This window comes from Hippocampus zosterae, chromosome 8 (assembly GCF_025434085.1).
Source record: "Hippocampus zosterae strain Florida chromosome 8, ASM2543408v3, whole genome shotgun sequence".
Lineage (NCBI taxonomy): Eukaryota > Metazoa > Chordata > Actinopteri > Syngnathiformes > Syngnathidae > Hippocampus > Hippocampus zosterae.
This window is the reverse complement of record NC_067458.1, coordinates 17,925,377-17,951,419: the sequence shown is the minus strand read 5'-3', so window position 1 is coordinate 17,951,419 and position 26,043 is coordinate 17,925,377. Positions and strand designations below refer to the sequence as shown.

At 42.7% G+C, this 26,043-nt stretch overlaps 2 protein-coding genes across 7 annotated transcripts in view; one reads left to right on the top strand and one right to left on the bottom strand.

Annotated features, from left to right (window-relative positions):
* The window catches only part of scamp4 (secretory carrier membrane protein 4), a 103,545-nt gene that overhangs the window by 35,208 nt on the left and 42,294 nt on the right, over window positions 1–26,043 (bottom strand). The window lies entirely within an intron of this gene.
* Window positions 711–25,932, top strand: ddr2a (discoidin domain receptor tyrosine kinase 2a). Of its 5 annotated transcripts, none has more exons than XM_052074757.1 (18): window positions 1,781–2,882; window positions 2,978–3,054; window positions 6,097–6,212; window positions 14,398–14,500; window positions 15,390–15,621; window positions 16,037–16,184; window positions 16,340–16,442; window positions 17,636–17,819; window positions 18,400–18,640; window positions 18,883–18,948; window positions 19,424–19,560; window positions 20,632–20,794; window positions 20,926–21,131; window positions 21,220–21,347; window positions 22,577–22,774; window positions 23,324–23,558; window positions 23,638–23,787; window positions 24,926–25,932. In XM_052074757.1, the coding sequence occupies exons 3-18, from the start codon at window positions 6,131–6,133 to the stop codon at window positions 25,055–25,057; spliced, it is 2,508 nt and encodes an 835-aa protein (XP_051930717.1). In that variant the 5' UTR covers window positions 1,781–2,882; window positions 2,978–3,054; window positions 6,097–6,130; the 3' UTR covers window positions 25,058–25,932. The 5 variants fall into 5 exon arrangements, with proteins under 5 accessions (XP_051930716.1, XP_051930717.1, XP_051930720.1 ...); XM_052074760.1 differs by having other exon boundaries at window positions 2,978–3,073; XM_052074756.1 differs by lacking the exons at window positions 1,781–2,882; window positions 2,978–3,054 and adding an exon at window positions 711–1,060.

Below are 26,043 nucleotides of genomic sequence, written 5' to 3'. Positions count from 1 at the left end.
GCTTGAAAGTGCTCTATAAATACTGTTGACTTGACTTGACATACTGTGTGACATACTGTAAACGGATGAAACAGAAAATCTGTTAATTTTTCAAAATAAAACATCTTTCAGACTTCGTTATTTATTCTTCCTGTGCGGCCCAGTACCTAATGACTCATGGATCGGTACTGGTCCGCGGCCCCGAGGATTGGGGACCACTGCTCTTTTGGCTTAAGGTCCGGTGATTGACTTGGCAAGTCTCATACTTTCTTCTTCTTACCTCAACTTTTCGACGACGTTCACTGTCACCTGTACACGTTTGCATCGGATTCTATTAATTTACTAGTACAAAGTTATGCCTTCTATTTGATTCATTCCGTGACCATGCATGCATCTCAAAACTCTCATATTTTCCCCAATTAGAAACATATATTTTTATAACGATAAAGAAAAAATGTCAACAGTATTATGCTGTATAAAAACATACAGTAATAAGATAAGATAAGAAAACCTTTATTAGTCTTGCAATGGAGAAATTCCCAATTTAACCAAAATAACCTCTCCACTATGATGCCACTGTAAGATGACTCGATTTTTATTCATCTGGTTTGACCATTTGCCTCTGAAAAACTGGATTGTGAGTCATATTACACCCCCCCCCCCCCCCCCCACACACACACACACAAGATGCTTGCACCCTTAAATTCTTGTATAGCAGCACAAGCATTACCTTGAATCTCCAGTGGCTGTCAAAAAGAAAGACTCTTTTCAGTGCAGGAAAGAAAGCTTTCTAATGGAGACTTTGGATCGGGCCTAAATTGAAACCTTATGTGTGGCATGTGGAATTCTGGGACTTTGGCTGGCTCCCAAGAATCCACAGAATGCGAGGGATTTTTCCCCCTTCTTTCTGCCTCTTTCTCCCTCTATTTTCCCCCTCTTATCCCTCCCTCCTATGTGTGCGTGGTTGACTTACATCAGCCCGAGCAAAGGCGCCGCCGAAGCGAGCCAGCGAGACGTTCATGCAAACTTGATTGCCTCACTGGAATAATAATCTTTGGACAAATGGTCTGAAAGGACAAAAGTAAGTCAACATTTTCTCTATACATTTTTTTTAGGTTTTGAAGTTGCTGGCTTGGAAGAATCAAGATGACCACGGTCTTAGGTAGCTTCTGGGGTTCAAGTTGCGGCTTTTGCAGTGATTGAAGACAAAAGAAATCTGAAAGAATCCTTTTTCTACTGAACTAAACATTGTTGATCACTGCGCATCAAATGCCACGTTCAATTCCATCTAACTCAACTCGGTGTTAAAACAGTATTTTACTTTAGTACTGCTCATATTGCCTAAATTCTTCCCAAGATCACACAGATCAATTTTAGGGGTGCTCTGAAATCTACCACACCTGATTAGGAATTTTAATGATAAGGCACCTTGCAAATTGTACCTTATAACACTCTACCAGCTCCCTCTCCAAGAATAGTCACGTGTTTTACGTTAAATTGACTCAATTTTAAATCATCTTTTTCTCAGGTTGATCAATTACATGGTAAGAATGAATTTTGTCAGGTTAATCTAGAAGATTTAACAGTGTCGGAATTTATAATAATAAATAACGCTAGTGCGGTTTTTAAGTATTGGTCGTATTTAGACATTAAGACATTAAGATGTGCTAGATGAGTTCCAACAGAACAAGAGCACAAAATAAGTGATCATCAACGTGAAACTTATTTGTGTATTAAATCGGTACTGTAACAACGCAAAAAAAAAATAGTCGGAGTATTTAGACCCTCAAAACCCACCGTAGTCAGGAAGTAGCGAACTAATCGTATTTTGCCGCACAGCAGACAATTTAGTGGACGGTTGCCTTTACCCGTCATAAAACTACCATTTAAACCTGTTTTAAATGCGCTATCAGATCACCAATGAGAGCTGTTTTAACAGAAGAGAAAGAAGGCGACAGACAACGTGACAACGGGCCAGTTTTTGCAGGGCATTCTGGTACTTGGAGTATCGGGTGGGATCAATGCTCAAAAACTGCCATTCAAGAAAATAATGGCGATTAACGGTTGAAAGTGAGGGTTTTGGTTTTTAAGGAGATGAGAGTGTCCCAGTGAGAGTGTTTTAGTGTCCCTTCCTTTTTATTTAACATACACATTTTAAATTAACAGTGAATAATGGCGTCTAACTTGAGTCGTGAACAATTAGAATGGGTTCTCAAACTGTTGCAGGTACAGTAAGAAAGACGGAAGGGAGGAAGGAGGTTAGGTGAAAAAGATACCTGGAAAAGAGCAATTGTGAGGGGTGAAAGGAAGGAAAGAAAATTGCAGCAAAGAAAGCATGTTACAATGAAAGGGAAGTTTGGGGGAAGTAAGGAAGAAAGTTTCTTTTAAAGCGGGTCTTAGGTGGAAGGAATGAGGTACAAAAGTCGCTTTAATACTGTATCATGACGGAAGGATGCATGAGTAAAAAGCAACAATGGATGAAAAAGATGCGAGATAAAAAGAATACTTTTGTCATGTAAAAATGCTAACTTCTCTTTACATTTGTAATAGTTTTAAATGTTATGTATTTATGGACAGTTAAAAATGTTACAATGTAACTTAATTAATCATCTGATGAGTGTTTTAATTCATTTTGGGGGGTGAATTGGCCACTCAGTAACAACAAATGCTGAGCACTTTGACAAGGATCCCCACTCAGTAACAACAAATGCTGAGCACTTTGACAAGGATCCGTTTTGCGTATTTGACTCTGGAAGGAAAAGGAGGTCAATGTGTGCTCATCTATCAGGCAAACGCAACATGCATACGCTTGAATTTTTGACACCGACGTGACACGGACACAACGACCGCCGCCATGAGGATGAAAGGTAAGGAGGGAGGATGGGTGAAGTAAACATGGAGAGGTAGGAAGAAAGAGAAAAAGGAAATATTGAAGGTGGGAAGTGAGAACGAAATAATTTGAGGATGGATCCATGCTTGTATTTTTGCAATCTCGCAGTGGCATCACCACTTTGGAGCGAGCGGACCCAGAGAAACGTACAGCGCAGCCAGCTTTCTTAACCGGCTGGATTGATCGTGAGTGAAATGGGTGTCTGTAGGTACTTTATGTTTTCTAACTGTACGCTAGGTAGCAGTGTTGCTATAAAAATACTGTATATCGTGTTTGGCTATGCTCTGGGCTTGTTATTTACTTACTAAACCAGGTTAGGGACAATTAAAGGGACGGACGAAAACACACTTCTGTCCTTGCTTAGTCCGTCCTTTTGAAAAAAATGTCCTCCGTCCCAAAATTGGGCGTCCATCTGGCACGGCCGTCCCAGGGACGGAATGCCCATCTCTGCAAAACACGTTGCACAATAATTGTGAATTGCGTTCAAATTTGGAGATTTTGCTGTGAACCCGAATTATTTCAAAGCTGTCTGGAAAATCATTCTCCACGGCCTCATGGAGAATGGATTATACGGAACAAATTAAAATTGTATCACCAAGGCGGCACTGCTATGCAAAACCTATTACCTTAAGTCAGTGTTGTTTGATTTTAATTGGTATTGTCTTTAATTAGCTGTATTGCTAATATTGTACGGAGCAGCCATTTGTTTTCCCATGTCGCAGTGAGTTCCATTTTTGTTTTTGTGGTAATTATTCCATTTTTATTTCTATTTTTTTGTGGACAAAGTAAGGTCGACGCCTGGGAAAATATCTGAAGAGTTGACGGCTTTTTGAGCGCTCTCCCGTTATACTCCACTTTGGAGTGTTGAGTCACATCAAGCTGCAGCGACTTATGTAATGATATGCGGTCAGTTTATCGGAAAGTCATCAGCGTATGTGCTGCTCGACAGCTGATTCATCCCTCTCATCCACAAGTGTGTGTGTGCTGCTGCGGGGCGTATTTGTCCTCTTCCACTTCCTGTACTGGCTGCTTGATGTTTGTTTGAATGGAACCGATTTTTTTCCCCTTCGGAAGAAGAAATCCAAGTCATTTGTCACTCTATTCTGATGCAACAAATGTCATAAATATGGCTTAGTAGTTTGCGCAGATGCGGATAAACAGAGTATAACAAATGTGTTTGACAGGCATCTGGAATTATGAAGGGCTTTAATGTGGATTCTTTCAGCTTCAAGAGCTTTCAGTGAACCGAGGAGAACTTTGAGTAAATTCAACTTTATACTGTATACCTAATGAAAAGAAAGTTTGCAATTTATAAAGCATAAACTTCAACAACTTAAAAGTTCATTGTACCTAAAATTTGAGAGTTTGCAGCAATGTTTATCTACTCGCACCACTGCAACCAGTAAATTTTGCAGATTTTTAATTTTTTTTTTGTTGCTCTTCTTGAATCATTTTTGTTGTTTTGGTGGGGGAGGTTGTTTTTGCTTTTGTTTTTTGCTCAGAAAGCCGTGGTTCACACTTCAGCCCTTTCTGCTTAGCCCGACGACTCATCGGTCGTTATGTAATATGTACGGTACTAAGTTGTCATAGCTATTGCCGAGCGTGAGAAAAGACTCAAGAAGATTGGTGAACTGATTCATTCTGGTCCATGCTGTTTGATCTTGGCTCCACCTCCCACAAATCATGAGAATACAAATCCACTCCTGACGGATTTGTGGAGCTGGCCCTCAAAACAAAGCCCCGGTCCTTTCCATTTCTTGTTCGCATGTGCTTTTAGAGCCGGAACCTGAGTCATGTTCCAAAAATTTAGCTTTGTAGGCAAAATGACGTGAGAGGTTGAAATGCCTGCAAAGTAAAACATCCCAAAACAAAACAACATTTGGATTCCAGCTCACCAGGGGTGTACAAACTGGAGACCATGTGTGTGTGTGTGTGTGTGTGTGTGTTTTGTTATGTGGAAAAATCACTTGATTTGTACGGGTTAAAGGTCACATTAATGGTGGAAAAAAAAAGTTTAAGATTCATTTCATTCATTCTTGTCTCTTATGATCACTGTAGGTAAAAGTCTGCATTTTCCCACATGAGATGACAATGAATTGCACCCCCTCTTGTTAGACTAGTAGAAGGTGTGTTTCAAATACATATTTTATACACACAGGCTTGTGAAATAACCCAGCAGTAAACCGCAAGAATTCCACAAATATAACTAAAAGTTTGTGTGGGGCTTCTTAAAATAAAAAGTGGTTAGTTTCTTTCTATACTTTTAAGACAATTAGAACAGATCAAGTCCAGTTTTTATGACAGTTTAAGTCTGGATCAATTCACTTGACATGATTTCCTAGCGGAAACTTGCGCACGCCCCCCACACCCCACCAAAGCAAAACAAGTCATCTCCAAGTAGAACTTAAGAGTAATTCTCCAGGTCGAAATCCCAAAGCACACAGGGGCCTTTACAGGAAAGTCTATAGCCGCATAACGTTTTTCTAGACATCCACATGCACACAAGCCGCCAGCTGTTTGGCTTTCATTAACTTAGAGGCGACAGCGAGAGGCGGCGAGCTCAGCCTGGAAAAGGATAGGAAGCGGCTGTAACCTTAGCAGCCACCCGAAGAGCTTAGCGGGGTGAGCAGTGAAGTTGAAGGGACAGAGGCTGCTCAGTCACTCGTTAATGTCTTTGTCAATACTGGCCGCACGACATCCATTTAAGGTGGGCCACTCGACACCTTCACATGATATGAATCAGTTCAGCGAAGTAACCAAGTATAAACACAGTACTTCATTGCTTCCCTTTGTAAGACTTTTCGGGTACCTGAACGTTACTGCAGCTGAGTGGCAGGCGGTGCAGTTGCTCAACAGCTCAGTGCTCTCCGTTTTCATAATTTACGCTTCATAATGTGCCACGTATAAGAGAGACAGGTCAGGACTGCAGGCAGGCCAGATTAGTACAAAGTACTTTTATGCCTTTACTATGGAGGCACGCTGTTGTAACACAAAATGTGGCTCAGCATTGTCTTGCTGGAATAAGCAGATATGTCCTTGAAAAAGATGTTTGCCTCATGTTGCTCCAAAACATTTTTTTGGGGGGGGCGGGGCATTTCTAAGTCACCCCAAACTAGTGGATACACTTTTGACACACAACAAATGACTTTCGACTCTCAATGTTCACACGTTTAGTTTTAGTTTTTTTTTTTTTGGTTTTATTTTATTTTATTTTTTTGTATGTCCAGGTCGAGATCCATTCCGGTCCAAAGAATCTTTGTGATGAAGCACCCGCGCGATGTCCGCTTGTCACTGCTGATCCTCCTGTCCTCTCTCACATCCGTCAGCTCACAAGTCAACCCAGGTACGTTCTTGCTTCAGCATCACAAGCTGCATTTGTCATCTCCTCCCTACCTAAGCCCGCACTAGGCTTTGTAAATACTAAAAAGGAGGAACGTTTGTTAGTTTTGGCTTTTGAGTCCAGAGTCTTCCAAGATTTGGTTAAGTTTAACTGAGCGAGAACCATATGGTCCCCGCTCTTGCTTTCTTTCTTTTGGCTTCTTTGATGCCACATCGCCCCCGCCGCTCTCTGCTACTCGGGTGGTTTTTGTGATGTCACTGAAATAAAACCAGTAATTTTTTTTTCTCATTCACAAGGAAGCCATTTATTCTTACCATTTGGTGGGCAGAGACAAAAACGAACCAAAGGGAAGGCCTTGGGTCATGGATGAAACTCTAGAAATGTAGAACCAGCCAGTACAAACCTGTTTTGGTTTAATTTTTGGATGTATTCCGAAAACTACATAGCAATTCAATATAACTGTGTCAGAAGAGGTCACCGTGAACTCACTGTGGGGAAAAAAAACCTGATACCTTCCACATCCTCTTCCTTCACTCCGCCTGTTCCACTTTTTTACAAGATAGCCCGTGTGTTATGAAAGTCCAGCTTTGACGACAACAACACGGATATCACTGTTTGCTATTCTATATAACTAAATACTCGAATGTGGTTCCCCTGATTTTTAACCATTCACTGATTTCTTTTTTCAGAGATTAAAAAAAAATACAATATATCGGTATACTTCATGTCTGTTTAAATAAAGTGAGGAGAAATTTGACCCCCAATTCAATTTGTTAAAAGGAATTAACCATCCACCATTTTTCATGGTTGACCGATTCCGGTCAAAAGGCAATAAAAACACAATCTCAAAGTTCACAAATGAAAAAAAAAAAACATCTCTCTGGTGTTGCCTTCCCCGATCGCTTGACTGCCATGTGTCCAGCGAGTGTTTATACTGGGATATGAAAACAGGAGAAACGTGGTCATATTGCTTGTAAAGTACAGGACATGCTTTGAGCAAGTCTCTGGGCTGAATTTTCAAGCCGGATACAGTTATGACTTTGAGTGGGTGAATGTGCAACGGGCAGGCACATAACACACACACACATGGTATCAATACAAAGCACATTGTGAAACGGGGGCGGGGGCGTATCTCCCCATGCAGAGCATAGCGTCCCAACCCGAGTGTCTGCCTTAAGTGTGCCAGTGAACGTCCAAATGACTTAGAGAAGCCTTGGGAGAAAGCGATGTGGTCAGATGAAACCAAAGTAAAACTCCGTGCTGTTTGGAGGATGATCTACCTCTACCGTATGTTGTGCGTTTAGGATTTAGTTTTGGCTGATATTCTGTAGATTTATCCAGCCATCTATTTTGTATCCCGCTTTTCCTCATTGGGGTCACAGGTGATCTGGAGTGTAACTCAGCTGACGATGGGCGAGACACATTATGGACTGGGCAACTTAAATGCTGGGGGAGGGGGGTGGCAGAATTTTTCATCAGTGCTATGGGGGCCAAATACAACTATGCCCTTCCTAAATATAAATAGCACTGCGATACATCCATTTTGTGTTTATATTGCACTTAATTGAACTGTGTTTGTTGTTTTTTTTTCTTCTTTCTTCTTTCTACCTACATTCTTGCTGCTGGAGGCTGTAAATTTCCCCATTGTGGGACAAATAAAGGATATCTTATCTTATCTTATATATTATCATTTAACCAGATGTATTACAAAATACAATTTTAAATAAGCACAAAAAATGTGCATATGTGCAAATACGTTCAACGAATATATTTAATTTTTCCTGATACATTTCTCAAGCATCTGTAAAAAAACCCATTGGAAATATTTGTCAAAATTGCTGATTTTTTTTGATTGTTTATCACAGGTTTTTATTCAATTTTTCGAGTTTGTAAAAAAAAAAAAATCTGGTGGGGAGGAATTAATTAAGGGACAACTCGGAGTATGGTCGGCGTCCGTCTGTTGCAGTCCCTGCTTGAGATGGTTAATTCAAAAAGACACTGCCAAATCCTATCTATATACTGTATATTGCGCGTCGTCCCGCACGCGGTCTGTCCTTCCGTCTGTCCCTTTTCAAAACGTACCTACTTCACCGCGCCGCCACTGCGCCGCTCAGGCAGTGGCTCACTACGATCGCGCGGGCATCTTAGCGAAAAAATGTTGTCTACCCACAAGCATTGCAATAAAATTGTTAGTTATTTAGTAGAGCTAAACATCTCTTTATTTTCGCAATAAGCAATGAAGATGAACAAAAAGTTGAACCAAGCAACAACACTTTTGTGGGCCGAAGGCCCACCTTACCAGCCTTCCGCAGGAACTAGTTGATGAGCCGCCCGGAGGGCGGCGAACCACCACCTTACCAGCCTTCCGCAGGAACTAGCTGATGAGCCGCCCGGAGGGCGGCGAACCAGCTAGTGTATTATAACTGCCACCACGTCACACTAGTTAGCCAATCGAATGCGTTATTCGGGCCGCGCTTGCCTGTGTGTGAGACAAGCAAGCACTAGTCCACTTCTCTGTAAACAGATAGTCACCCTTTAATGTTCAATTCTACGTCATTTGACCTCACTTTGCTGTGTGTGCGTGTGTGTGTGTACTCCGGCTCACATACAAATATCTGCCTTAAAACACACTGGCCGTGGATCCAGTTATTCTGTTGGAGTCTGTGGCTAATGCATACCAGACATTCTGACAGCAGGAAAGTCCATTCAAATAGCCTTTCTCCGTGTGGGTGAGTGCGTGTGTGGAAAGGACTCTTTGCACCTCAGATTGTGGTCAAAGTTCAACAAGTTCACAATTCATGTAAAAAAAAAAAAAAAGAAAACAAAAATGTATTTCCAACCCAGAGGATTTCTCAAACGGTGCAAGTGTATTGTTACAAGCCGGCTCTCAACCTGCTTTAATGTATGGAAGCAGGATACTTCTGCCTTGAAGAGTTATTTTTTTTCCACAGCAGGGAAATAGTCTTTGCTGAATTTAATCGAGCTTTGATGGCAAGCGATGCCAACTTTCCTCTGTTGAAAATTCCCCAGCAATGGCGTTTATACCCTCCCTGTCTTTTTCATCCGAGCCCTGATTGAACGAGCGTTATTTTGTTGTTGAGGAAAAAGAAGAGCATGTGTTAGGTGTATACAAAGGCAGAGGCTATTGACAAGCCATTTTGACCCCCACGTTGGTTGCCAGACTGAGGACACATCAGCAGAGTCCAGCAGGTATTGCGTCTCTACATTTCTGCAAGTGGGAGGCAGTTTCAGAGCGGGACCTTCATCAAAATTGTCAAGCTTTGACCTTGTGTAGCGGAATAATTGCATTTGATAAAACCTCGCTTGGGTGGCCCGGCGGCCGAGCGGTTAGCATGTCGACCTCACGGTGCAGAGGTACCGTGTTCAATTCCAGCTCCGGAGTGTGGAGTTTGCATGTTGTCCCCGGGTCTGCGTGAGTTTTCTCCGGATACTTGCATGGCAGGCTGATTGAACACTTGAAATTGTCCACAGGTGTGAGTGTGAGCGCGGATGGTTGTTCATCACTGGCAATGACGAAAACTCAAATGTCTCAGTGTTTAGTGTACCAAATCATGAGCTGAGGTGTTCCAATAGGATGTCAAGGAGTTCATTTTTGAAGTGATAACTAAAAATGGCCAAAATGATCCTAACATGACCGACTTCCTGTTTCTTTTGCAGCATGGGTCCTGGAGATTTTTTTTTTTTGGTGGGTTTTTTCATGATGTACATGACTACCAAATTTTTGCAACTGGCTTTCGTCAGCTAATGTGATGTCTGCAAGTGGTGGCCTTCAATTAGTAGCCTCACTTGACAATTAATTAACAATCACTACCAACGTCATTGGCAATTTATTTATTTATTTTGGCCTATTTGTAGTATCATCTTAAATGTTCTATGATTTAATGGTTAGTCCAATGCTGTTTGGATATTTATATTTTGCAGACATGTTGTGGTACACAGTATACGAATGTATTTGGCGCTAGATGTTGGCGAGTAAAGTCAGTGAACAAGTCTACCTTTCAGAAAACCAAATGATGGTGAGACGGTGGTTTGATCTGTTAGCCTCTCTCGGGCTCCCTAACACAAAGCTGGTGTTTTTCCACCTTCTCCTGGGCTGATATTTTTAGATGCTGCGGCCTCAATGTGAAACCCGATGGGTAGTGTGTGTGTGTGTGTTTAGGGTGGGGGTGGGGGGGTCGATGTGCATATGCGTGTAAATGACTAGCCGCGCTGCTCACCTCAGAGGTCACCTCTGAGTGGCTCAGGTAGATAAATAAACAAAGCAAAAACCAACATTTGGACGAGGCGTCTTGACATCCGTTAACATTCTCCAACATCTCACGCTCGATCTTTAATGTGCCATCATACCGGCCTTGCTGCCTAACCTCAATCCAGATGAAGTTTAGCCTTGAATCTTTGTGAGGCAAGACCAACATCCTGTCCAGAGGCAGAACCAAGTCTATGCTCAGTCTTTCAAGGGCAAGCCTGAGTTTTATTTCAAATAGGAAGTACCAAGTGTAATTTCAGTCTTTCAAATGACAAACCGACTCTATCCTCAAATCTCTGAAGCAAGTCTTATCGTAGTCTTTCAATGAGCCAGACTAATTAGAGTACCGGTCTTTTTAAGTCTCGTCTTTTAGAGGCAGTACCAATATTTGAGGACAAGACCAAGACTAGTGTCAGTCTTTCAAGGGGCAAGAACGAGTCCAGTTTCAGTCTTTCAGAGATGAGACTGAACCTCATCTCAAATATCAAGTACCAAGTATAATATTTTTTTTAAAGGGCAAGACTGAAAGTCTATCCTCAAATCTTTTAGCACTGTAGCCCTTTAGCTAGCTCATATCACTTTTAAATACAGAGTACAAAGTAGATGTCCCTGAGGTTCAAGAAGTCTACTTTCAAATGTTTGAGGTGCAAGACCAACTCTAGAATAAAATATTTTGGGACAAAGATCAGGTCTATTCTCTAATTCCTTTGGGGCAAGGGCAAATCTTGTCTCGGTCTTCCTAGAGCCAGACCACCTCAAGCCTGAAGTATTATCGGGACAAGACAAAGGACCCCGACAAAACATTCTCGTTCTTTTAGGGGGCCAGACTAAGTCTATAAGAGAGACAAGATCTTGTCTAGTATTGAGGTTTCAAGCATTAGTCCAAGTAATCTCAAGTGTTCTTATTTTGGAGTGCTCGTCGAGTCTTTGAACTTGAGTCCAAGTTACATTTGACATCTTTGAGCACGCATCAAAGTAAACTGTCTTCGATTGAATCCAACTGTAGTCTCTGAACTTCTATTCCAAATTTCCTCACATCTTATGGCAAAAATCCCAGGGTTCTCTAACGTTTTTTGAGTCCAGGGTCCAAATACACTGGGAATTATCTATCGCTTCAACCTACCTGCTTAATAGAAAGGAGCTAAAGCCACTCCAAATGAATCAACTCACTAGCTAGTTAGCGGACCGTCGCTGCGCACACTGATAGCCAGACAAATGATGCCCGCCCACTTATACTTCGCAGAAACAGTGATTTATCCTCACGCTGTAAATCTTTGGCTAAAAGAAGGCCAAGTATTCAGAATGAACCCACACAAACATGGCAGGTCCAGAATCAAACCCCCAACCTCAGAATTGTGAAACGGATGTGCTTAACCACGGCTATAATACGTTGTATTTTCTGTCAGTGTGGGAATTTGGACATTTTTGACCACCACACCCTTCAGTGAATTGTGATTATTTAGCCTCCAGAACACACTAATAGGATGAGTATTAGAAGAGTCCAATGGTTTCGCTTGATGTGGCCTGCTTCTAACCAGAGAGGTCTGGGGCAAAGTGGGGTGGGGGATGGTGGCGAAAGATGATTGAGGCCATGATGGAAAAGTTAGAGACTATGGTAAACTCAGTGACATCTGGAAGTGGTTCGCTTTTTCTTTTTTCAACATTTAGATCAGGGCATGCGTCTGTCGCCTCTTCAGGGAAGGCTATGAAAATCCTATCGGCTTCTCCACGTTGAGAAAATATTTGCACAGAGGAGACCCTGAGCTTTGCTGTTACTGGTGTCTTCTCGAACGAGATCATGCCCATTCCGGAGCCAGTTGTTGTTGTGATCAACTGGCTGTTTCATTTCATTACATGTATATAGACACACGCACACGCACACACACAAACTCTTTCATTGCAAATAAGGTTACCTGGCGGTCACATCTGGTCAGTTGGGGTCGGTCAGGGAGCACCAATGGAAATGTTCTTGAGCCACAAGTCAGTTAAGTTAATTCCATCCCAGTGTGACTTAAGGCAAGTCAAGTCAAGTCAACAGTATTTATAGAGCACTTTCAAACAGCCATCGCTGCATACAAAGTGCTGTACATGGAGCGATTTAACATGCACAATAAACAGTAAGACGAATCGGTAATAAAGGCGGTAGAAAGCACCAAGCAGTAAAATCAAGAACAAATCTAAGTCATGTCGAGTCGAACGCCAAAGAATACAAGTGAGTAATAAGGCAGTTTACGGCGGGTGAGAAAATTGATTTGTGATTCACTTTTAATGAGGGAACTTTTGTCTCAACAGAGGGGGGGCTAGTGGTTAGCACGACTGGGCTCACAGGTCTGAGATTTGACGTTTGAATCTCGGCTCTGGTCTTTCTTGGTGGATTTTGTAGGTTTTCTCTGGCACTCTGGCTTCCTTTCAGATTCCAAAAAACATGCAATGTTAGGGTCAATCCAGACTTTATGTGCAAATGTGTGCATATGATTTTCTCTCTCTCTCTTTCTCTCTCTCTCAGTATGTATATGTAACAATTCTATATGTAGATCAATTCATAGACGCAATACAATTCAAGGATGATTCATCTACAAGTTTCACAATTTGATTCAGTGGGATTACGTTGCCAATATGATTACAAACAAGACTCCATTGGGACCTTTAATCCCTCGTCTTGAGAATGTACTGCCCGATACAAGAAAGAGACCACACAAGAGTAGATGAGGTGGAGTTCAAGAACCAAATGGCATATTGCTTCTATTCGACCGCAATGTGGGGGCGTAATGGACTCTGAGTAGCCAGCTTGACCTCATGCTGCTACGCACATAACATCATACCATGCCTGTTTGGACTGGCATGTACAAATGTACACACACAGGCGGATTCTGGCTTATTATTTCAGGAACACAGTTGTGGGCCTCTCAGGCCTTCCATCCAACAATATTAAAAAAAAAATGCAGGCGCTGTATGTGATTTGTCAAGCAAAAGCAATACAGTGGATTTCGGTTGTCTTCCAATTTCGTATTTTCCCAGAGGAAATCATTTAAATGGAATTTACAGTGGAGATAGAAAGTCTACACACCCCGGGAGGATTTTGGTAGGATTTTGTGACGTAATAAATTGAGACATAGATCTTTTTTTTTTCAAAACTTTCCACTATTATTGTGACCTACAGCTGTTCAACTCAATTGAATTTTTTAAAAAATCCTTGCATGAGAATAAATGAATAAACAACAGAAACAACTGAGAAAATGTGGTTGCGCAATCTGCATACCTTTTTATAACTGGGATGTGTCTGTGTTCTTATTCTCCCAAACACATTTAATCTCATGCGAAATGGGAGTCAGCATACGCCTGCCACCATTTGAAGTGTATCTGACTCACACTAAAGAAAGCTCAGATGGTCTAGTTGGCTTTTCCTGACATTTCTTTGCTTGAAGGGTTAGTGCTGACACTAAGCGCTATTTCAAACTGTTCGTAATTCCCTCCATTGAAGGAAGTGGCTTCATCCAAGTTTTATTTGGCATTTTATTGTCTGAATATGAGCACCCCATCATACTGAAGTCATTTTTTTTACAAACAGTAGTTAACTGTGGGTGAAATGGCAAGATAGTAATCAATCTTATGGGTTTTAATAGCTTCTCTATTGGACTCTGCGTGCCACCGATTGCTCACTGTCTTTGAATTGCAATCCGCATCCGTGACTTTCAGCTGCCACATTTCAGCAACAGGGAACAACGCTTCGAATATTTTCCACTGGGAAAACTGTACTTGAAAACCACATTCATATGTGGTGATTCCCCAATCCCCTGCCGAGTAAACACTGGATGAGTGATTATGTGGTCTGAGCAAACAGCAATTTTTATATTTGTCATCAAGTTTATGTGGTTGTATTTAGTGAAACATGTTTTGTGTGTGTGTGTGTGTGTCCCTTAGGTGTGTGTCGGTACCCCTTGGGAATGTCTGGAGGACAGATTCAGGATGAGGACATCTCCGCCTCCAGCCAGTGGTCCGAATCCACCGCTGCTCGATATGGCAGGTCGGTTGTCTCACAAATACACCATCGTGGTGTGCATGTGTGCATGTGCGCGCGTTAGCATGGTTGTGTGTATGCTACAACGCTCGCGATCGGGTCGATCGCGGGAGGTCGGTCGCTTCAAAAAACAGTCTTCGGTCAAAAAAGGTTGGGCACCCCTGTTTTAGATGTTAACTTCCTCCAATACACCCGATTCGGAGGTTCAGGATCGTTATCAGATTCCTACAAAGCTTGCTGTTAAACTGATATACAGTATATGCTCACACTGTATTTATTTTTTTGTATGACTGTACATGTTAAGCAACTAATTTTGAAGATAAAAAAGAGGATAATGCAAATAATTATTAATATTAAAATAATTAATTAATATTAAAATAGGCGGCCCGGTAGTCCAGTGGTTAGCATGTCGGCTTCACAGTGCAGAGGTACCGGGTTCGATTCCAGCTCCGGCCTCCCTGTGTGGAGTTTGCATGTTCTCCCCTGGCCTGCGTGGGTTTTCTCCGGGTGCTCCGGTTTCCTCCCACATTCCAAAAATATGCATGGCAGGCTGATTGAACACTCTAAATTGTCCCTAGGTGTGAGTGTGAGCGTGAATGGTTGTTCGTTTCTGTGTGCCCTGCGATTGGCTGGCAACCGATTCAGGGTGTCCCCCGCCTACTGCCCGGAGACGGCTGGGATGGGCTCCAGCACCCCCCGCGACCCTAGTGAGGATCAAGCGGTACGGAAGATGAATGAATGAATGAATGAATATTAAAATAATATACAAGTGGAACCGACCACACACGTCTACTCCATCCTATTGTTCGCCCTCTTCTTGGCAATTTGGGCTGTTTTTGAGCTGTTGTTTAGTCTAACATAATTGGTAAGTTTAACACTGACATGGGCCTCGTAGATTGAACTTCGAAGAGGGCGATGGCGCCTGGTGTCCAGAGATCACGGTGGAGCCGGATAACCTGAAGGAGTTCCTGCAGATTGACTTGCGCTCACTCCACTTCATCACCCTGGTGGGCACCCAGGGTCGCCACGCCGGCGGCATCGGGAACGAGTTCGCCCAGATGTATAAGATCAAGTACAGCCGCGATGGCAGTCGCTGGATCTCGTGGAGAAACCGGCAGGGCAAGCAGGTGAGATTTAAAGCACATGTGTCAAACTCTAGGCCCGTGAGCCTTCATTTTTCCCATTCAAAACTACTACAGTTGTTTTTGCAGGGTTTTTTTTCTCTCGGTTGTAAACTTAAAACAAATGCTAAAGGACAACAAAGTATGTCAAAACAGCCGAAGGGTATGCCTGTAATTCCTATTTTTATTGTTATAAGAATTAAGGGACCGATTAACCACTTAATAGATTATTGGATTTTTATCCTGCGAAATATCGGAATCGGCATTGGCCTCCCGTCATTAAAAATGACAACATTTGAGTTAGCCCACTCTAGTTCTAAGTGATTTAATGATGGTACAGCGTGGCCCGCAACAAAAACAAATTTAAAACCACTGATTGAAATCGCGACGGGAATGGCATTTGTGTGTTTGTTGTACAAAGGTGATTGAGGGGAACAGGAACGCCTACGACATCGTGCTGAAGGACCTCGAGCCCCCCGTCGTCGCTCGATTCGTACGCTTCATGCCCGTCACAGACCACTCCATGAATGTCTGCATGAGGGTGGAGCTGTACGGCTGCGAATGGCTGGGTAAGAGGAAACAACCGAAACCGCATGCATCACGAGTTGCCAGAAAGCAAGTCATGAAGTATTGAACCCCCTTCAAGTTTCTCACTGCATAATACAAAGTAGGCGTTCCGAATCATGTGTCCGCCAAGAAGTTGACGATCATCTTTGATTGACAGATGGGTTGGTGTCATACAACGCTCCGGCGGGCCAGCAGATGAATATACCCGAGCACGTCGTCTACCTCAATGACTCTGTCTACGATGGAGCCATCATCTACAGGTCAGTGTGGGTGCGCCTGTGTGTGTGTGCGTGTCCTCTCGTTGGCCAAAGCCTGAAACTTTTCCTCATTGTCCCTTCGTTGTTGTTGTCACCCGGTTGCCGTGGTGACAGCAAAGCGTAGAGAGCGTTCCAGGTGGTAAAACCAATCCTTGGAACGACTGAGTCAGCCCGTGAAGGAATAACATTATTAGTGTTTGCATTATGGCATTGTGACTGAATAATGTCCTCCATGACACACACCTGCGTGGGTCAAGTTTCACGTCGATTAGTTGAATTGCAAATGCTTGCCACAATGCTGCCCCCTAGTGGTGGTAACAATCACTCACGTTCAAATCAGGTCAAAGGAACCTTAGTTCGAATTAATGACATTTCAGTTCTGGGGGGACTGTATTATATTTCTGAAAAAATATAAGACACAACAAATGATCAATTTTTGTCATGGTTTGAGACTGGTAGAACCCCAAAGCAGAGTGTAGAAGGATTTGCGAAAAGTATTTATCCCAAATAAATTGAAATAAAAGTAGACATGTTGGTTCACAAAAAGTAGAACATTTAAAACTGCTCAGGCGCTATTAACAAGGAGGAAAATGACCAAAACCCCCAAAAATAATTAAATAAATAACCTAAAGGACTAAAAAGTGCTCCTGATGAATTGGGAAAGTTCAAAGTAGATGGAAAAGACTAATAAATGTAAGGCACGACGAATAAGCACAGAGTTTAGCAATAAAGTTCAAACAAATTGTCTAAAATAAGAGGGAGTAGAACAAGGAGGATGAGCAGGAAAATACAAAAACTCGCTGGGAGAAACAAAAAGCGCAAAAAAAAATAATCCATCTAAACACACAGAATTCAGCACAACGTGGAAGACAAATTAACAATCCGGCGCCTTTCTTGGGTGGCCGCACGTCTCATAACTCGGAACTGATCGCCAACTGCTAGATGCGTGTGTCCTTGCACTACTCCTGCCTGTGCCACCTGGGGAAGAAAAAAAAACATAAAAAACAGCGAGAACGACCTGGGAGAATAAAGCAACACCTAACAGTTACAAACACAAATGAACTCTACAAAGCGCATGCTAATACTGTAATGACAATGCACTACAGGTGAGTAGTTTAGTTTAATTATACTGTGGGTTGTATTTTCCAGAAACCTGCGTACTTATTCCATTTCCTGTGTCTTGTCTCTGTTCCCAGTATGACAGAGGGCTTGGGCCAGCTGACGGATGGCGTGTGCGGACTGGACGATTTCACAGAGAGCCACGTGTACAACGTGTGGCCCGGCTACGACTACGTGGGTTGGAGCAATCAGAGTTTCCCTGGCGGATACGTGGAGATCATGTTTGAGTTTGACCGCATACGAAATTTCACCACAATGATGGTGAGACATCCGTCTTTCAGGTCTCAAATTTAAAAAAAAAAAAAAAGTAGTCTCTCAGCGCCATCTTGTTGCATCTTAGTGCCAAGCAACTATGTTGAAATGAAAATGACGAGCTTTTATTTGATAGATACAATACAATACAATACATGCTGATTAATATAGCGCTTTCACAACAGCGGCAGCTGTAACAAAGCGCTTAACAAAATAGGTAGATAGATAACTTCCAATTAAAAAAAACAAACAAAAAACACCATTGCCACATAGAGAAATTACCTCAGCACAGATTTATGACAATATTTTATACGCCTCCATTTTAGTGTATTGTTTTTAATATAAATGTGTGTGTGTGTGTGTGTATATATATATATATAGATAGATAGATAGATAGATAGATAGATAGATAGATAGATAGATAGATAGATAGATAGATAGATAGATAGATAGATAGATAGATAGATTGAAACACACACACACACTTTTTTTTGTGGGGGTGCGGGGTGCTCATGCATGGGCCGATCGGCTCTGCTACCAATGGTAACAAGATATTGTCATAACGATGTTTTTTTTTTCCCGGTTCCAGGTTCACTGCAACAACATGTTCACCCACAACGTTAAGGCCTTCCAGCACGTGGTCTGCTACTTCCGCTCCGAGTCAGACTGGGAGGCCACGCCACTCGCCTTCAGTCCCTCGGTGGACGACGAGGACCCCGGCGCGCGCTTCGTCCCCGTCCCGTTGGCCAATCATATGGCTAGTGCCATCAAGTGCCAGTTCTACTTTGCAGACGTCTGGCTGTTGTTTAGCGAGATCACCTTCCAGTCAGGTACAATGTATATCTTTAATATCGTATTTCCATAAACAGTGGCCCTTCCAAATCGGCCAAAAAAAATGAGCACCTCCTTCATGTAGGTACTTTGTATTGTTTCAAACAAATCTCAACGTATGAATGCACACACGTGAGCATGCAATCGAGAACTGCTGAATCAAGTTGAGTTCTGTTGCTCAGCGAAACAGCAGCACCGAAACAGTCTCTTTAGATGACCTGAAGTTTGAATTCTTTTTCAGATACTGCCATGTATAACACAACGCTGACTCCTCCCAAGGCAGGACTTCCGCCCATCATCCAGCCTGGTCAGTTAACACCGCATTTTTCTGTTGGCGACTTATTTGTTTTATTCATTTTTGCTTTTTGGACATCATTATGTTTCCTGTGCGTGTGTGTGTCCATTAAGGTCTCACGCACCTTGCCGTTGGCAACCTCCGGTGTTGTATTCGTAGTGCATTGTGACTTAGGTGCGAAGCCTGGATTTCATTTTTCCCCTCACTTAACGCAACTGCTCATGGTCATTTCACACAAACAAACAACAGAAAGGCGTAGGAAATTCAATTTGAATAGGGAAGTTTCACAATGGCCCCACAATTTGTTTATATTGCTGGGACAGATTTCAGTAGGGATATTTTGGGTAAAATTTGGCATTAGTGGGTTTGGGAATTAATGCTGACGGTTAAGGTTCGTGCCTACTTGTCATTAATTCCACTTCAAAAGATTAGCAGGTGCCGTTTCTCCGCTGCTATACTTCAAACATCTCCCCATTTTCCTCCCCAGAGGATGACCCAACTCATAAAGTGGACGACAGCACTACGCGCATTCTGATCGGCTGTCTGGTGGCCATCATTTTCATCCTGGTGGCCATCATCGTCATCATCCTGTGGAGGCAGGTGTGGCAGAAGATGTTGCAGAAGGTAAGTGGCATGCCAAAAGAAATTCAAATGGCAGAATTCATGACAATTAGAAGTCATTTGTTCCCTATTAGTCACGCACGGTGTCCATAAACATTACAAATCCAGGTTTGGATACCGTATTCTCCGCATTAAAATCACTGCACGCCTTTAAAATCCGATGCGCCTTGTGTGTGGTCATTACGGTAATATGTCAAATATGTCCGGTATTTGGCGTAAAAAGCTTGAGAAGCACTGTCCGATACATGAGGGAAAGTCTGCCTTCTGTTGATTCTCACAAGACGATATACGAAATACGATGAAATTTTATGACATGGTTGACTTTAAAATCGCCCAATTAATGTACAAAGCACACAATAACCTGCTCTGCCAAAACATTCAGAAGTTTTTCAAAGTTCGAGAAAGCAACTATGAATTAAGGGGTACCAACTTATTCAAAAAACTCAAAACAAGAACAAACATCAAGCAAAGAAGTGTATCTAGCAAAGGTGTTAATCTGTGGAATAATCTCGAAACGGACCTAAAAATGAGTAAATCGCTTGCTGAGTTCAAAAACAAATTCAAAAAAATAGTACAAACAACCTACATCAATCAGAGTTAAAATGATAAATTGTAAACATTAAATATAATGATAAATCAGAACTAAGTTGATAAATAAAGAAAGGTATTGAAATATCCATTATGAATACAAGAGAAAATTAACACAAGAGTGCCAGGGTGTGGATGTATATCATCCCGATACAAACCAAGTTGTAAAAATATCACGGTTAAGGGTAAAGTATGAGCCTTAATGGAGACTTCTTCTTACTTTTTCTTTTCTGATTGATATAAAAATGATTTAGTAGATATAAACACATAACGGGGTAGGACTAGATACGTTTTTTACTTCATCCTTCTCCCTTGAACAACTGTGTTGAATGAAGACTGATTTCTTTCTTTTTACTTTTTTATCTACCTTATTTTCTGTCAAACTATTACTGTATATGTTTTATGTTCAATAAACAAACAAACAACAAACAAGACACTGCCCGCTAACACACTATAAATAAGACGGAGTCAATTTTGTCAACACAGAGCGAGACCTTCGCCTACAGTCACAACCAGTCGAGCGGCGGCACCAGTGAACAAGAGTCCAGCTCCACCTACGAGCGCATCTTCCCGCTGGGCCCAGACTATCAGGAGCCCTCACGGCTTATATGCAAGCTGCCCGAATTCGCACAGAACTCAGAGGAACCTGGTACATTGAAACACACCCTCACATCAAACAGAAACGTCAAAAACACAAGTTGGCAACCGACGGGATTTGCTCGGGACTGTGTAGAGATTTTCTATCCACTGTATATGACATCCATCATCGCTGCGCTGTAGCTTCCAGCAGCACGGTGGTCCAAGACGGTGTGCCACACTATGCTGAGGCGGACATCGTCGCCTTGCAGGGAGTGACCGGCAGCAACATGTACGCCATCCCGGCACTCGCCATGGACTTGCTCTCCGGGAAGGACATGGCGGTTGAGGAGTTCCCGAGGAAGCTGCTCACGTTCAAAGAGAAGCTGGGAGAGGGGCAATTCGGAGAGGTCGCCACTTGTCGCCAGACTTTCAATTAGTGAGCTGACAAAGTGCCAAATGATGAAATTGCTGGTCTTGTTCTTTGCCTGCTTTTAGGTGCACCTATGCGAGGCAGAGGGAATTCAGGAGTTTATGAATAAAGAGTTTTTATTTGACGTGCCAGAAGAAGCGACAGTTTTAGTGGCGGTGAAGATGCTGCGGTCAGATGCGAGCAAAAATGCAAGGTATGAAATTGAAATGTCTGTTTCGTTTGGTGCACTGAGTGGGATTTGAACGCATGCTGCTTACATGGAAGTCAGTCAGGTCAAATTTAACGATCGTCACTTTTTTTGCTGTTATCGTGACCAGTGTTCCGTCGAATCTAAAAGTATTGTTTTAGCGCCATCTTGTGGCACATTGCTGTCAAGGAACGATGTTGAAGTGAGGGGCCATAGCTTTGTCTAATAAAAAAGTAGTGCTTGGACACCATCTTGTGGCATCTCTAGGCTTCAGTCCCTTGCAGATTTTCACAATTCGTGGCAGGGCATCAAATTCTTTTTTCGTAAATTACTGTGACCCCCCCAGAGGATCAAAAAGACCCGATAGGAAAACCTTTCCACACATGCATTAGACCACCGGTGTCCAACTCCGGTCCTCGAGGGCCACTATACTGCATGTTTTTGTCAGAGATTTTCTCTGACATAGTTAAAGAAACGACTCGGCACACAGGAAAATCGTCTTCAATATCGGCGGGAGCGGACCTCTGAGAGCGAACGGCGGTTGTTGCTCCGCGATCACACTCAAAGTCCCGTCTCCGCGAGTTCCACATTTTATTGTAACATATGCAAAATACAAGAAAAACACTGCCCCCGATATTTGCATGCCGCGCCCCTCAGTAGTGATTGGTTACCTGTTTTTCAACCTCGAACCACCAGTACATTGGCGCCTTTTCTGGCTGGTCTACATCGAATTAGCATGCTTTACACTTTGCGGACGGTCAATGTCGTCTGGGCGCGACGGGTGTTCTCACCTCGTCTTTTGTCGCTCAACCGCTGTTCCCGAATTATTCATTCCCCTTTTGTGACCGAGTTTCGCCTTCTCCCCTGTGGTCGCCCACCTATATTGACGTGCTAATTGTGGACTTCAACAGCCCTCCGGCCAGGTGGCCGGCGCCTTTGTGTGCAGGCATTTGGGGGTGCTGGATATGCACCCAAACGCTTCGATGTGCCCAAATAAATGAAACCTTAAACATGATACATTTTTGCTCATAGATTCTTCCAACAGTTTAAAATGTTTCCCTCCTCCAACACGCTGGATTCAAATGATGAGCTCATCAGCAAGCTCAGCCGCAGTCTGATAACAATTCTGATCATTTGAATCGGGAGTGTTGGAGGATGGCCAGGCGTCCCTAATTATGTGACCCGTGATGGTTCACACTCTCACTGCGCCGTGCGTTTTTCTACGTCTTCCTTAGGAACGACTTCTTGAAAGAGATCAAGATCATGTCTCGCCTGAAGGACCCCAACATCGTTCGCCTGTTGGCCGTGTGCATCTACAGCGACCCCTTGTGCATGATCACAGAATACATGGAGAACGGAGACCTCAACCAGTTTTTGTCCCGCCATGAGCCAGAGGGACAGTTGGCGCTACTCAGCAACGCGGCCACAGTCAGGTAAACGCAGAGATAGCAAAAGTACTCGCACTCTACTTGGGTAGTCGGACAGATAGCCATCTACTTGTGTGAATTTAAAAAAAAAAAAAAAGACTGATAAAAATAACCAAAGATGCACAATATAAACTGAACATACAGTCATCACTTTCAGTAGGTGTAACAAACAGGATTACAGAGAATTTCACATTCAATATTCTTTAAAAACTGAAGTAGAGTACTGTACTTTCTGATCACACTTTTCTTTCAAGTTTACAATGCCAAACGTGATCGTATGCTTTACTGGCTGACAGCGGAATTAAATCTACTTTGCTAAATAAACAAGTAGCAGAACGAAATAATAACTCTAAAAAAGAATTATCCATGAAAATAGCAGGACCACAAATCCCGAGCTCTTGATGGACGTGAATTTACTGGAAGTAAAAAGCAAAAATGTGCTCTTCCTGTCAGTTATTTATAATTCGTTTTGATAACTTAGCACACATTATGAGTTTGCTCAACAATTTTTTTCTCTCCTTTCAACCTCCCATTCTTCCACTTTCTTCTCCCCAGTTTCGGCAACCTGTGCTACATGGCTGCCCAGATAGCGTCGGGCATGAAGTACCTCTCCTCGCTCAACTTTGTGCACCGCGACCTGGCCACGCGCAACTGTCTGGTGGGCAAAAACTTCACCATCAAAATTGCCGACTTTGGCATGAGCAGGAACCTGTACAGTGGCGACTACTACCGCATCCAAGGCCGAGCGGTGTTGCCCATCCGCTGGATGTCCTGGGAGAGCATTCTACTGGTGAGGGAGGAACAATCAAATTAAATCCCAAAGAGGAACAACTCCTTCTGGCATAAAAACAATGTTTGTCCACACACAGGGGAAGTTCACCACAGCGAGTGACATGTGGGCCTTCGCGGTCACCCTGTGGGAGATATTGAATTTCTGCAAGGAGCAGCCTTACTCGCAGCTCACCGACGAGCAAGTCATTGAAAACACGGGAGAGTTCTTCAGAGATCAGAAAAGACAGGTGAGCACTGAGCATCATATTCTTCTTCATTTAACTCATTCCCTCCAAAAGACGTTTTTAATTTAAACGTCTTTTCAGACTTGATCTAGAATTGGCTGGTACTGAATGAGTTAATTTTAGTCCATGTACAGCACTTTGTGTATGCAGCACCAGTTGTTTGAAAGTGCTCTAGAAATAAAGTTGAGTTGAGTTAAAGTAGACACTTAGCAAACCTCCCACAGGCGACTTTAACTTCATGAAATTTAGATTACATTGTCAATCTTGGCGGCAGCATTTCATCCTCAAGCTGCCTAGTTACACTTGACATTGTCACGTTGCATGGTGGTGGACCCCAAAAAGCAGGCAGGAGAGAGGAGCCGTATGTGTATTGATACATACGGCTCCTCTCTCATACATACGGCTCCAGTGAAGATGTGTATTGATAAAACACAGAAAACTAAATCCTAAGCAAACAAAGTCCAAAGTAGCAAACAAAAATCATGACTGAAGATAAAACATAACAGCGACCAAAACATGACTCAAACAAACATGACAGTAGCAAAAGCAACAATGCCCCGAGACTGAGTGTGCGGGCAGGAGTCCTTTTATAGGCCTGATTACCTATGACCAACAGGTGTGCAGCTGCCAGGGGAGCCCTACAGTGCCACCTGTTGGTCCCTAAACCGAATTGTGACAGACATTTAGTATAACAGTGTGGCTTAAAATATACTTTAATGACGGCTTGTGGCATTTTAAGGTATAGCAGAGCAACAAAGTCTCCAGGAGGCAACTTTGTGAACAGGGAACCGTGAATTGGCAAGGGTTCAATATATACGTCGGTACTTGTTTATCAGATGCTAACACTGCTAGCGAATGCTAATCTATGCTCAGTACTTTGGCTGCTCTTTGTCAAGGCAAGCTAAAAAACCATTTTCTCATGAATTTGGCATTGAGTATATTATGTAAAATAGCTTCTCTGTTACATCACATCAAGGTTTGGAAGCACAGAACGGCTCACTAACAGGTACATTTATAGAAATAGGCAGATAACTACAGATTTACTTGGCTGTTTAATTCACACTTTCTGTGTGGGTGTTTCTCTCCACAGAACCAACTATTTGTTCACAAACAATAATTCCTGTGTCTGATTTTCTCACAGATTTACCTACCACAGCCTGTTCTATGCCCAGACTCGCTCTACAAAGTCATGCTGGACTGCTGGAGGAGGAACGCCAAGGAAAGGCCGTCCTTTCAGGAAATACACAGAGTCCTCCTGGAAATACAACCATAGGCCCGCTGCGACGTTTGAGGCAGATAACGACCGTGTGTGTCTGACGCGATCCAGGCTTAAGCTACTTGCGGGCGTCACCCCGTGTTAGCGTTTGGAGAACACTGTGCGGCGGACGTATATGAGACGGACCGACCGTAGACACTCGTCCACATATTCCTAAACAAAACACAACACAATGTACGGTTGTGCTACTCCTGTTTAACTGTAGCAAGTGACATCCTGCACTTTTCATGTTGTACATTGAAATATGAAGTTGAAATGTCACATTTTAAGGTGACCAAAGACTTATTTTTGTGTGTGTTATTGTTCGGAAGACTGCTTGAATGTAGCGGGGCGGGGGACAATTGCAGCAGATTTCAAGTGTTTCATCTCAAGTCTCATTGTGGAATAAGAAGGAAACGTCAACGTCTGTAACGTCATTCTTTCTTTGTCACTGTGCTGTCTCAATGACGGTGTTTTTACGTTTTAACTACCAGTATTTTGTACTCATATTTATATCTGTTGATTTTCTGTTTCTGTGTGATTTATGTATTTGTGTATGAATATGCGCCTGTCTTTCATGTTGGGAGTACTTTCTTGGATGAGTAATCTAACCACAAGTGGGTGGATGGACAATGCAAGATATGTCAGGAAGTAGAGCTGCTGGGATAGAGGTCTACACGTTGTCATGGGAACGGGGGCTGAAAAGTGTGTTACCTGCGCTGAGAAGGGCCATGCATGTGTGTTAAATGTTAAGATTTTAATAGGGTTAAGTGGGGGTAGATAAATGTTTGTGTGTACAACATTGTAAATGGAAATGTCTTTATACTGTATGTGTTAACAAACGTTGTACACTTGATTTGTGAAATAAAACGTGGAATTCGATCCCGAGTTAACTCTTGCTTCATTATTCTTATCTTTAAATGGCCTCAGCCCACCTTATCTCTCTGTGCTCCTCCGTCCCTAGCACCCGTCCGGCGCCTCAGGTCTGCGGAGCGGACACTATG